This window comes from Perca fluviatilis, chromosome 21 (genome assembly GCF_010015445.1).
Source record: "Perca fluviatilis chromosome 21, GENO_Pfluv_1.0, whole genome shotgun sequence".
NCBI lineage: Eukaryota > Metazoa > Chordata > Actinopteri > Perciformes > Percidae > Perca > Perca fluviatilis.
This window is the reverse complement of record NC_053132.1, coordinates 17,219,399-17,232,965: the sequence shown is the minus strand read 5'-3', so window position 1 is coordinate 17,232,965 and position 13,567 is coordinate 17,219,399. Positions and strand designations below refer to the sequence as shown.

The window sequence follows — 13,567 nt, the reverse complement described above, 5'->3', positions numbered from 1 at the left end:
CACTGTATTATATATATGGTGGTGAATTGATGCCGTTTGGCTACAGATGGAGTACTGGCATATGTGGATCCTCTGCACTATCCGTTGCTCACAGTGGATGCTTCAGTCCAGATTACATTTCTTGGTTTGTCAGAAGCTCCTTAATGAAAAGGATTATCATATCTGAGACAGCAAATTGCAAGACAAGAAAATGGAATGACCTTTTGGTCATTTAAAGGTAAGCTGTTCTGTTTGATAAAACAATGTAAAAAATAATAATATCCTGGGACTGTTTTGAAAAGCTTTTTAAAAAGACAGAGAGAGAGAACAGTGTAAAGCTCTAGAAAAAATTAGATTTCTTTAATACAAAATAATGATTAAAATGTCTTTTTGTGTTTTTTATTTTTTATTTTCCAGTTGTTGGTTGTATCTCAGTATGTGATATTATCGATTTGGGTCTTTAGGTATTGTCATTTAATGTCATTTTTTCCCCACGCATTCATCCAGGTAGTGTGGCAGAAGAGTGTATTTCTTCAGTTATAGCGAAATCAACATGCGCTGTACTTGCACTTCAATGACTGTCATACAATGACTGAGAGGTACATTATTTCACTGTTTGCTACTTCTGTGACTTCAATTTTACGTCCACTGTAAGAAATTATTCTGCTACAGTATTTGAAACATATGCCACTTTCATTCTTTGTTGTGATTCCAACCTACAGAGCACCACAACTAACTAAATGAGAAATTAGTTAACAAGTTTAACATGATGATGTTTATAATAAGTTATTGCGTGAAATTTCATAAAAGAAAATGAAGAAAATCCTAACAATTACTGTGTTTACACTGTTTTTTTTTTTACTTTATTTATTTTGTATTTTCACACTTATTTATTTAACACACTTTCAATGTAAGGTTTGAGTTAGACACAATGGCCCCTTGTTCTTCTGCTATGCAATTAAATCGTAATAGCTGGTACTTGTTATTTAAAGGTCCATGCTAATGTTATGGTATTACAGCAAATGTAGCTATACAGAATTTTTAAAAAGTGCCAGTAGCTAACAAACTGCCAAACAGTCAAACAATTTGCAGATGTTGTGAATACATAAAACAGATTTCTTGAATATAATCATAAATAAATGAACAAACACAAACATCTAAAATTGTAGGTGGGCTGATAATTGTCTAGGAATAAAAACATCTGATCTTGCTGAAATCCTAACAACAAATTAGTTAAACTAATTAATTAAGAGGGGTGGCTCTAGAAATACAGTCATTCAACGCGTTACTATTACATCCTGTAATTACTGCAGCATGGCAACCGCCTTAATAAATCAAGTGGTCCATCATGTTACATTAGCGTAATTGTACATAAACCCGCCCTGCCATTTTTTATTATTAGCACATGTTGTGAATTTGCAAATCTGACAAATAGGTTGAAGGAAACTAATCAGATCCTTTCAGTGGATAGTTAGACATTTCCTACGCAAGACAAGTGTAAAAAGAACTAATTTTTATGCTGGCCAAGAATGTGCAGGGCTTCACTAACACATCATTATCACTAGTTCTTATCTTGAAAGGGTCGACACAATCAAGCTTTTCTTCACTGTGTTGTATTCTGTTCTTCAGTTCATCTGCATGTTCCAGATTTGGTATTTTTAAACTTATTTTGGACCCTGAGGTGAGGTGAAACTATGGACTATCACAGATGTCCACTGCGCAGTGCAAGTCTAACCCAAGTTATGAAACATTTACCTCAAGGGATTCATATAACAACAAATGCATCAGCCATGAATGAATGTTTAGATCAAATGTTTCGGCCTTACAGCAAAGACATTGTATTTAAAATGTCTTAGGGGGCACTATGTTAAGTTATTTTCTTGAATGTAATTGTACTTGGCTTGTACTCTGGTCCCCAGAGAGCTCAGTCCCTATGAGACTGGAAATACCTTTAAAGGCCTGAAAAAGCAATAGAAAAGACCGCTACAGCATATTACAGTTACATCTTAGTATTTTCTGAAGACAAGGCAAAAGATTGATACAAAACTAAATGTTCTGTAACACCTTGAGGTGACTCATTTTCAAGCGGATTATTAATATCTGTGTTTTGCAGTTTTTTGCTGTTTCTCAGCTTGTGTTAATAGTGAGCAAACATACAATGAATACAATGTTTGAAAGGGGTAATATCAAGTGGGGGATGTGAAGTAAGCAAAGGCTGTGTGTGCAGCAGACAAAAAACTACATTAATATGCACTAAAGATGAAAGAGAAAAACGCAAATGCAGATACATTTAGAGCATTCTGTGATCTTGGCATGGATGTAATGTGGTAATTTTGAATTAGGAAAAGGTGGAATTTAAAAATGCCAATTTCAGCCCTTGCATTATAAAGCAACCATATCCACAGGAGGTGCATTTATCACATAACACCCCCCCCCCCTTCCCCCTGTAATTCCAACTATGTAGTGTATTAAAAAGAAAAGAGGAAAGCCTGATTTCTGTTTGTAAAATGTGTGCATCACGTCTCCCTTTGCACACCAATGGTGCAGTCATTTTCTAGAAATCCACTGTGCCTGCACTATCCTCTCCTTTTCCCAATGCTATATTTTCCCTTGAAATTCAATAACCTCCCAGCTGTGTGTTTCTCCAGGGATTCCCCAGCTCCCCTGGCCCACAGACAGACTGCAGAGTCTGTAGGGAACCTGACACAACATAAACTCCACTGCGAAGCAGAGGTATCAGAGTCTGTGGGCTGCATCTCCGCTGATCGAGGAACCATAAAAATGTGACAGCCTTTTATTTCTTCACACGTTAAAGGCTGCAGCAAAAAACAGCAACACATGCATTTAACACGAGGGTAGTGTGTTCGATACGGCCGTGTGGGCTGCAGTCATTGCAAAAAACTAAGTATAGATTCTGTGGCTTTTTAAGGCATTGTTTATATGAGGATGGACTACACAGAACCGTTAGCAGGCATGGCTCGGACTGAGAATCCAAAGTATTATGGAAAGTATGAGGAAAAGATAACAGTGACCCAGTTGGACCTACTTTGTGTCCATGGATAAAAGGAAACCAGAAGCCTTTTTATTTTAAGTTTGCTCTTTGTTTAAAGATTCTGACAGTTATTACATGCAACTGTGTTGGCGAATTATGAGCTAAATACTGCTGTTCTCAGAGGGCTTTTTCATACTGTACTGAACATACTTTGCTTTTGTTTCAGTCTATATTTAGATCCCCTCTCTTCCGCCAATATCATTAAGAGCCATGCAGCAGATCATTTGGACTAGGGAATATTGTTTCCTTCTTCACCCAAAGATCTCAATTAATAATCCAAAGAGAGAGAGAGAGAGAGAGAAAGAGAGAGAGGATACACAAACGGGAGGCTATATGTATCTAGTGTACTTCTCAAGCACTCAGGAGCACTTGTAACCACAGACAGTTTTTCACCTCTTCTGGGGATAAAACACTTAACCTGTCCAACAAGACATGTGACTCAGAAAAAGAAGCTTTGTTTGTTTCTCTTTCCACTAAATGCTGCTGAAGTGGGTGTGGAATAGAGCTGATGTTGTATATGTGTGTATGGGCTTAGATTCCCAAGTATTGTAAAAGCTAATAGTTTTTTTATTGTGTATTTTTATGTACATGTTCATATGACATTAGGAACTACATTTTTACCCTTAAAGGTCCTTCAAAGTGTTAACAATGCTGCAATTTAGGCAAAATAAGTATTTGCTTTGCTTTAATGAAAAAGATATAGAGAAAATATCTGTCTTTAGGCTGAAATACTGTTAAAAAACAGCTACTTTAAAATGCATTGTAATCATATCATATATTGCCAGAAATGACAAAAAAACAAAGCCAATTATGCGCCTTAAAATCTCACCATTAATGCTTGTTTAACTGTAAGCCTATGGTAGAAGATGAGATTTTAAGTAATTACTTTCCTATGAAAATTTTGTTTCCAGCATACATTATGAACAGACACTTCCCGTGTAATTACTGGAGGTACTGTATGTAGCAAATTGTTCCCCAGTGCATGCACTCCCACACACAAACACACTTTTCAGGCACTCTGCTGATGTTATTAGATTATTACACTTACTTGAGTATTGATTTACCATAACTGCAGATAGGGGTAATGTTTTCGCCTGGTTAATGTTGTGTGTGTGGTAATGGTGTTTTTCTTTTATGGCACTTTGAATTAGTGACTTTTACTTACCCTGTTGATGTTTAAGTAATATTCTCTAGTCAGCTCTGGCACTAATTGTTAAATGAATTGCTCCTTATGACCTCATAAGGAGCAAGATTCCAGATCGGCCTGGATTAGGATACCTCCCCTTTCTCTGCTTTGCCCGCCCAGAGAATTTGGCCCACCCATGAGAGAGAGACATCATGGCTTTCAAACGAGCAAAAGTGGCAGTTGGTCAAGGCCACACTCCCACCCTCCACCTTGCCCCCCCCCCACCCTCTCTCCTCCTCAATAGCTACAGACACAGAAATGGCACATCCTAAGGGAAGCTCATTGTGGGACTGGCTCTAGTGGCTGTAATTCTGCACCAAGGCTGAATTTCGGGAAAGAGACTTCAGATACAGTATTAGGGGACCACTAAAGCCTATATAAAAGCATCCAAAGACCATGTCATGGGACTTTTAAAGTGTGTTGCAATAAAGTAGGTTTTTCTATGTGATACTGACCTACTGTTTAATCAAGTATATATTGTTGGTGCTGAATTCAGAGCAAAATGCTTGACAATAACAAAAAGGTGGATTTTCTGTTATTTTCTTTTACAGGTTAGAAAATATGTTTTTTTTATTGTATGTTAAAAAAAAAAATCTCAAAAACTGCCATGTCACTGTCTACCAACATTGTTTTGGCTTTGCTCCACCCAGCTGGGCATCAGTACGTTGGGTATTTCAATGGACATTGTCCAAGAAAAAGAAAATGGCATGGAGATTCCTTGCATGGATAACACAATGACATGCAGAGGCAAAACATACTCATCTTTCTATGTAGCACATCCCCTTCCTTCCCTCTTGCTTATTCCCCTTTTGTCCTAAAGAAGGACATTTTTGTCCCATGGGAGATCACAATATTGACGTCAAGAGATGAGTTATTGATTGAGAGGAGAGGACAGCGAGACAGTTGACATTCGGCAGACTACTCCAGGTACTGAGCAGCTTAAGTATTCATACATGTATGTGGCATCTATGAAGGAATATTCATTTCAGTCTGGGCTGATATGTATCTATTGAGTTTCGAACATGTCAAAGCAGACAAACACATGTACTGAAGGAAGAGGAGGATGTGGGCTTTGTCTCCTCTGCAGGCCACATGAGCTTTGCTGCTTGCTACATATCTTAACATGTTGGGAAATTGATGCAACACTGCTTTGTTCTGACGCCTTACGATATATATGTAGAGATAATGAGATTGCGTTCTGTCCTGATTGAATGGGATGATGACATCGATATGAAATTGCTGTGGTCTTCCCATGGCTTCTGTGCATATTCCACATAGATACATCTTCTTGTGTCTTGGGTTGTTTGACCTGCATTGGTTTGTGCTGATTGAATCCTTGGAAAATAAGTACACAGAAGCTGAGCCCCAAACTGCCTTCTACATAGCGATACACAGGTCTGTTTTCCTTTTATTCCTACATGATGCTAAAGACTTTGCATGCAGGCTCTGCAGAGTTGGTCAATGTCACAGAGAAAAACAAAAAGAGTCAAATGGCTGAGCGGAGACGGTTCTCATGTATCATTTTGTGGAAGATGTCAGTGAACATAGCAACATACAAAGCAAATAGATTCCCACTGGCAATTATGCAAATGTGGCTGTGACATGTGAGTCTTCACCCAGCGTGATGCGACGAGAGGGGAATTCACCAACACTTGGCTGCTCTGTCGCTGCTGCTGCTGCCATTAGCATTGTTCACACATCCTCTCATCTTAGGCCGCTTCCACACCCCTCCCCCCTTCCCCTTCCCTCCCTACCCCACCACCACCACGTCTCCATCCTCTTCTCCTCCTCCTCCTCCTCCCTCCCTGCCTGCGTCCTCTCTTTCCTGTTCTCGCTGCGGTGTTGCTATAGCAATGGAGAAATGTGGGAATACCTCCGTCCTTCAGAGTACGGGAGAGAGAGAGAGAGAGAGAGAGATAGAGGCAGAGGAAGAGGGAGAGGATGGGAGACAGACAGAGAGTGAAGGGGTAGACAGAAGAAGGGACAAGAGCAGAGCAGAGGAGGGAAGGAAGTGTGGAAAAGACTGTTAATTAAAAGACAGAGAGCGAGTGGCTGTGACTCACTGCCTGAATGGACACCATTGCCTGTCACTTAGCCCCTGACTCTGAGCGTTTGTCCCCCTCCTCCCCCGCTCACTCCCTAAAAGCTACCCTCCCATTGATATTCAGTCTCTGTGATGAAGGAGACGTCGCTGTTATATGACTGGAGGGGTGGGTGCCAGTGTGGGTGGGGGTGGGTTTGACTGAGATGGCACGGTGTCGCACAGCCATGGCGTAGCTTCACGCTGAGCCCTACGCACACCATTTGTTTGACGATCCATGTGTTCTGGATGTCTCCATTTGTAGTGAGGCTGCAGTTTCCATGACAACCCCCGGACTGAAATAGCACCTCTTTCTCTCCCTCTCTCTCCCTCTTCCCCGCTCACAATACACTCATAACTGTTCATTCCTGATCTTGGGCCTCGTTCTATCAGGCTGAGATGTCCCATACTGCTCATCTCCATTCATCATATGGATTGAAGCACATGAAAGCCCCCCCCCCACTCCCAACCTTCACCATCATCGCCTTCACATACACACACAAACACACACACACACACACACACACACACACACACATGCGCATACGTATACACACGCATCACTTCTCCTCCCACCTCTTATCTCCCATTTTCAGTCTCTCGGTCGCCCTGCAACAGATTCTGTCAACATGCATCAACCTCTGTGTTGCCATGACAACGGTCTTGACAATCACTGCAATTATTTCAACAAAGACAAAAACACTACAGCCACTTGGGGGAGAGGGAGGAAAAAGGATGGTGTGTGTATGTGTGTGTTTTATGTTTGTGTGAAAGAAAGAGATGCAGAGTTGTGAGTTTGCTGTGTATGCGTGTTTAGTGACCCTTCAATGAACTGGTGTGTCTCAACTGTAGCGCAAATGTGCATACAGCATAAGGCTGTGTGCGTGTGCGTGTGGGTGTGCATGTGCGTGTGTGTGCATGTGTGTTTTGGCCTCATATGGTAAAACTCTTTTCGGCCACTTTGACCCTTGAGTATGTATATGTTGTTCTGCCGATCAGTGCAGGTGGACTCACTGACCCATTTTCACAAGTGTTTCGTTTTTTAAAGCCAAACACGTACCGGCTATAGTACCACACGTCTGTGTGTGTGTGTGTGTGTGTGTGTGTGCGTGCGTCTGTGCGTGTGTGTTATAGACAGTGTAAGCATTAATGTGCACTGCTGTGATTTATAGAGAGAGAGTTAAACAGATGGGCAGAGAGAGATCGTCACAGTGGTGGAACATTTACTAAGTATATCTCCTCAAGTACTATACATTGACGTACTTGATTATTTCCACTGTGTGCTACTTGATACTTTTGTTCAGCTACATTTCATACTGAACACCATATAGAGTTTTTGATTTTAGTTCCAATAACACATGCTGAACATATTTATACATGAAGTATGTTTCAAAATCATTGCCTGTTTGCATTATAAATAATCTTAAGTCGAGTTTTCTGTTGTTAATACTGTACAGTGCTGTACTTGTGCTTAAAGTGTAAGTCTGGTGATAGTCAAAAAGTGTGGCGCTCAGCCCCATGTCCATTAGTTCCTAGTAAAGATGTAAATCTTTAAAAAAAATATAGTTGTATTTTCAAAAAGGCTAAATCAATTTCTAAAACAGCTGGGCACTGTGGTTTTTACCAAGCATTACTCAAACATGAGAAAATAATGTATTTGTTGAGTACCACGGATTTGGTGCGTTAGTCAGTATTTACAGCACCAGGACATGTGTGTGGCATTTGACTCAAAAGTTTTTGAATGTCTATGGCACAGCGGTATTAGCTATGTCGGGCATTTGTTGACAATAAGAAAAAAATATCATATATCACCAGACTTTCAGTAAAATTAGGATGCGCTGGAGTGTTCTTACATTGTGGTATTGTTACTATGATTTTAGTAAAAGTGAATCAATTGTGTGGCCATATGTGTGCTCTTTTACTTCAAAGCGATGTCAATTAAGTCTTAATTTAATGTTTAAAACATTAATGCTACACTGACAAGCCACCCCTGTGAATACTGTGTATCACTTAGTACAATAGATCCTATCTTATCAAATATGATGTCAAAGCTGTATAGCTCTAAATCTTCACACTCACTAATCCCGCTGTATCCCATAAAGCTGCTTTGATACTAACAGATACTTACATGTGTGTCGAGTCAGGGAAAACACTCCAGGCCCTGTAATTTTGAGGCCAAACCCACGGCGGATGACATAGCAAGTTATAATGAGTGTTTGTGGCCCCAAGCCAGAGTGTAAGTATGCATTTGAGAAGCCAGGTGGGTGCATCTTAACTCAACCCATTTCTTTGTCATATTGTAACTCTAAAGCCATGGGTGTCCTAAAGAATATATCAGTGTGGCTTTAAAGTTGAGTCGAGAGGCCAAATATGTATCCTTAAGTTCAAAAGATGACTCAAATATGTCTGCCAAGGGGGGGTTGTGATGTCACTGCACAGCAGGGGGGGAAATGGCAGAGACAGTGATTTGGACTTTAGTCGACAATGAAGTAAATTGGATCAGAAATCCTTGAGAAGAGAAAGAAAGAGAGAGAGAGAAAAAAAAAAAAAAAAAAAAAAAAAAAAAAAGAAGGAGGGGGGGGAGAAAAAACCCTTCTTTCTCCCCTTCGACATGAACATTTAACGATAACGCAATCCGGGTGTGTATGACTGAAGATTTGGGATGTGCAGCAGTCTTCCTCTGTCTGTAACTAAAATGTGTGAACAAGTATGCTGAGGTAAGGGCATGTGTTCATTTACATGACCTGCTAAATCTCTTTCGACAAGGCTTTTTGTTGTACATGTACTCTACTGTACATCCATGTATTTTTAATGAATGTTTAAATCAAGTTGACATACTACAGTGTTGTAGTATTTTAGAAAAACATGACCAAACACGTATATTTTATATGTGATATGACTGATCTAAAAGACATATTTTGCACAACCTTTGCCTGACTAAAATGTAATAAATTTGTTCATCATATTCTGCTCCTAATGGCCTTTTACAATGGAAATGTCTTGACATTTATTTCCTCGTGTCAGCAGGAGAACTCTGTGAAGAAGGTAGAGATCAACAAGTCAAAAAGATGTGGAAGTTCCAGAAAAGTTTGGGCTGTTTATTCCTGCTCTGTTGCATCTGCTTGACTAAATGCCGGGTGCTGAAGTTTGTTGTAGCCGTGAGTCTAACCAGTTTCTATTTCGTTTCCTGTGTGCATGATTAATAACGATGACATTTGAACATGGCAGTGGAATTTCATATTAAGCCGTTTTACAACATTTTAACGTCATCTGGAAGCCTACTTAGATCACATCAGACTGACACTTTGTTGCTGATTACTCTGTGTTTTTCTGCTCAGTGAGCATTATTATATATACACATTCATGTGACAAGGATTACTTTGAGCCTAAATTCCAACAGTGTCGGCTATATCTCTCCCAGACACTACTGCTTGGTTCATAAACCTCTTTGCATATCTTTCTTTTGCACCATAGTTCAATGGTAGAAAAAGAAAGATTTAAGTGAACATCACAAATGTTTTTCTATGATGTGACCTCCTATATCTATATTACACTAGTGTGTTTGCCCCTTACAATTGACCTACAGTTTATAATAATATGTCTGTTTTCTGTTACATTGGCAGCTTACAATTTAATCTTGACCATATAGTTAAAGGGTTGCAAGATCCAAAAAATATTTTTTTTGCCAATGGCATGGTTGAGCAAGTGGGTCAAGAATCTACTGGCCCTGAACAAAATGCCTATATTTAAATTTATGTATTTATTTATATTTACTTTAAAGAGACTCACTTTTTCAAGCACTGGCCCGATCAGGCAACTGGTTAAAAATAAATTTGCCCTGCGTATTTTTTTACTGGCCCAAAGCCATCAGGGCAATACTTATTGTTGGACTCTGGGTTGTTAACATACTCATTAGTCTGTTCATTATCTGTAGTAATTACATTTGTAATGGACAGTGTACGTATTTGCTAATAATTCATTTTTTAAATGTGTTTTAATTCAACTATCTATTCCATTTTAGCTGAGTCAAGTTTAGTTCGAGTTAGTCCAGTTTGTGTTCAATCCTAGCAAGGCATTTTGCATCAGTAAAGACAGTGACTGTTGGAACATAACAATTATCTCTGAAAGCAAACCATGACTTTGTTGACATCCAAATAGTTTGTAAAGTTCAAATCACTGTGGTGCTAACAGGAGTGACTCAGATGTGTCCATAATCCAGTTTAATCAACCAGTGTGTCGTGTCACTGCTCAGAAAGTGAGTCCTTAGGTTAATAATACTTAATGAGCAGCTCCAGCATTTGTGTCATCAGAATGACTCTTCTGTGTCTTAAATCCAGACTTAACTGTCCAAGATCACAGGTTTCTATTTCTGACCTCTGTCTCAGGGTGGATTTTTTTTACCGCAAGTACACAGTGTAATGGCTGGCACAGCAGTATGGCGTCTGAATCCATGTGACATAATCTGTTATGACTTTTAAGGTGTTCCGACATGGCGATCGATCGCCTATTGAATCGTATCCCAAGGATCCTCATGGGGGGGACGTGTGGGCTCAGGGCTTCGGACAGCTCACTGAGGTACTGGGTACTGGGTACTGGGTACTCTTTCTACTTTCAACTTTATTTTTGTCCCTGGAGGGCAATTGCTTTTACAGCAAGGCATACAATAAATGAAAAAAACATGGAAATACAGTAGAGAAGGACACGTGGGAGGTTTCCTGAATACCAGTGGGCTAGAAGTCCAACAATATTTACTAGTCATACACAACAGCAAAAACAAAAAAACAAAAAACTAATTGAAATAATCGAAAACACAATATTTTAGAAAACGGTTTGATGTTTTTTAAAATGCTGTTGTGTTTTCTATCTTACTGACTAAGTACATGGAAGGCACAAGTCTAAGCTCCTTTTGTATCTCTGTATAGGTGCAGTAGCTTAGATATGGTGTAAAAATATATTTCACTTATGTTATAACATAAAATCAGTTTTAAGTCTTGAGATGGAAGAAAAGCTTGTCAAAGACTTTTCCTTACAGTATATTCCTTTCCTACTGTGACATCGTTCTGCTCTCTGGCAATTAGCCGGTTTACAGTGAATGAATCATTTATGGCTCTAGGAGGCCCTGTAGTTTGTGTTATTTTATGTAAATGAGTTGAATTGGACCTCAAATCTGCCAAATATACAGCAAAATGTCAGTTTCGACAAAGATTAACCAAAGATTTTCCTTTCAGCTGGGCATGAAACAACAGTTTGAGCTGGGCAGCTTTCTAAGGAGGCGTTATGGCAACTTTCTCAGCGAGGACTACGACAACAAAGAGGTAGGTGTTTTCCTGGATGCAGACATGTACTGTATGTACAGACATGAATGTGTGTGTGTGTGTGTGTGTGTGTGAATTTCTGTTTTTTCTGATGTCCCCCCTGTGAGCATGTGTGCTTCAGTGTCACCTAATGCTGTTGCCATGCGTGCCCTCGGCCCAATCATGTGCCAGCCATCGTCTGTATTAGATGTAACAACATACACTAAGTTAATGAGCATGAATCATATTGGTGATATAACTGCCATGGCCTTGCAATTTGCTGTAACATGTGGGATAATTTTGCCTCTGGGCTCCGTGTACAGTGCAGTTGGCAGCATGTATGTTGGGCTGCATGCTCAGCAAACTGTCACGATGATCTGATTTCCGCTTTCTTTTGCTGTCTGTTTTCTTTACACTCGCTGTCTTCCTTCTTTTTTTTTACCTCGCTTTCTATTACCTCTCTCTTTCTCTCTCTACATCCTTGCATTTAGTCCTCTTCTTCCTCTCTTAAATAACACACAATTACTACAAAAATAACAGCTCTTCTTAGTACCTGTCATTGGCGATTTGTCGCCCAAGTCTCTGTCAACTTGTTCCGTACCTTTCCACCACCTGCCATGTCTGTTTTAATTCGACAACAACAAAAAGTGGGGGAGAAGCATTCTCGGCATCACAGGAACATCCAACCTTATCAGCGTGATTTACTGTGTGCAAAAACCTGACACGGGGTGATGGAGAAATATAGACGAGCGAAGGCTGATGTCAAAAGAGATCACAGTAAGACGGATCTTTCCCCCCTCCCTCTCTCATCCATTTGGATCTCTTCTCACTCCCCTCCTTTTCATGTTAAGGGAATATTATAAAATCATCATATATAAAATTATGATACACTGCTGCTTTGCTGGATGCATTCATTTTTGCATCTTTATTTTATTTTTTTTAAACTATTCACTTTCCAAATGCAATTCTTTTTTAGTTTCCAAGTGCATTTCCACTTTCTATAAAAGGTAAGTCTGATTGTTTAATTTGGAAGAACACAGTAGGAATCCGTGCCAGACCGAATACAATGGATGCACTTTAACACCATGTTCCCACCATGTTTTCAACAGTTATACGTGAGGAGCACTGACTACGACCGCACTCTGATGAGTGCCCAGGCCTGCCTTGCTGGGATGTTCCCCCCAACCAGACGCCTGCCTCCCATCATGCCCCAGTTACTGTGGCAGCCCATTCCAGTGCACACCATCCCCAGGGCCCAGGACAAGGTGGGCTGCTGAGCCACATCAATATTTCCTTTCACACGGCAGCCACACACAGCCGAATAGAAACTTGTACAAGTTAATATGAGTCTCTCTCGCTCTGTGTTGCTGTCTGTGTTCACCTCAGCTATGAACCTGCTGTGCTGAAATTCCCTTCTGTTTTAAAGTGTGAAATGAACATATAATTGTGCCCAGAAGACTTGCAGTACCTGCAGTTAATGTGCATTATTTCCACTGATGTGCTGTTGTTTTCGATTTCTCAAGCTGTTGAAGTCTCCAGGCAAAGACTGTCCAAGGTTCAGAGCACTGATGACGGAGACCATTGAAAGCGAGCACTACCAGAAGTTCCTAAGGGCTCACCAGGTAAGACAAACCACAGAAGAAGTCATCTAAATACACTGTAGCGTAACTCATCCTCCGTGTCTGTTCAATGACTTGAACGTTCTACTCACAGCTCAGTTTGTGTTAAACATCACTAAAAACTTGTTTGTAACTCTGTTGTTTTTTATCATTAGAATGATATAATCAGAACTCCTGTGAATAATTCTCCTGTGAACTTTTTTCTCACCTCAGCTACTTCTTTTCTTCTTATCCGAGCCTTGATTTGTAAACACTGTGAAATGCACATTTGTGTAAAACAGTGAAATATATATTTCGCAGTTGCTGGTGCCAACGTTATCAGCACCTCCAGTGGACGTGTTAGTTATGCTGTAGACA

At 40.0% G+C, this 13,567-nt stretch overlaps 1 protein-coding gene across 1 annotated transcript in view; it reads left to right on the top strand.

The window, feature by feature from the left end:
- Positions 1-8,928: 8,928 nt before the first annotated feature.
- The window catches only part of LOC120551640 (testicular acid phosphatase homolog), a 6,552-nt gene continuing 1,913 nt past the window's right edge, over positions 8,929-13,567 (top strand). Inside the window, exons 1-6 of the mRNA XM_039789137.1 lie at positions 8,929-9,014; positions 9,325-9,455; positions 10,777-10,872; positions 11,526-11,612; positions 12,701-12,856; positions 13,115-13,213. Of these exons, the coding sequence (XP_039645071.1) occupies positions 9,366-9,455; positions 10,777-10,872; positions 11,526-11,612; positions 12,701-12,856; positions 13,115-13,213 (528 nt within the window). The 5' untranslated portion in view covers positions 8,929-9,014; positions 9,325-9,365. The remainder of the gene's footprint in view (positions 9,015-9,324; positions 9,456-10,776; positions 10,873-11,525; positions 11,613-12,700; positions 12,857-13,114; positions 13,214-13,567) is intronic.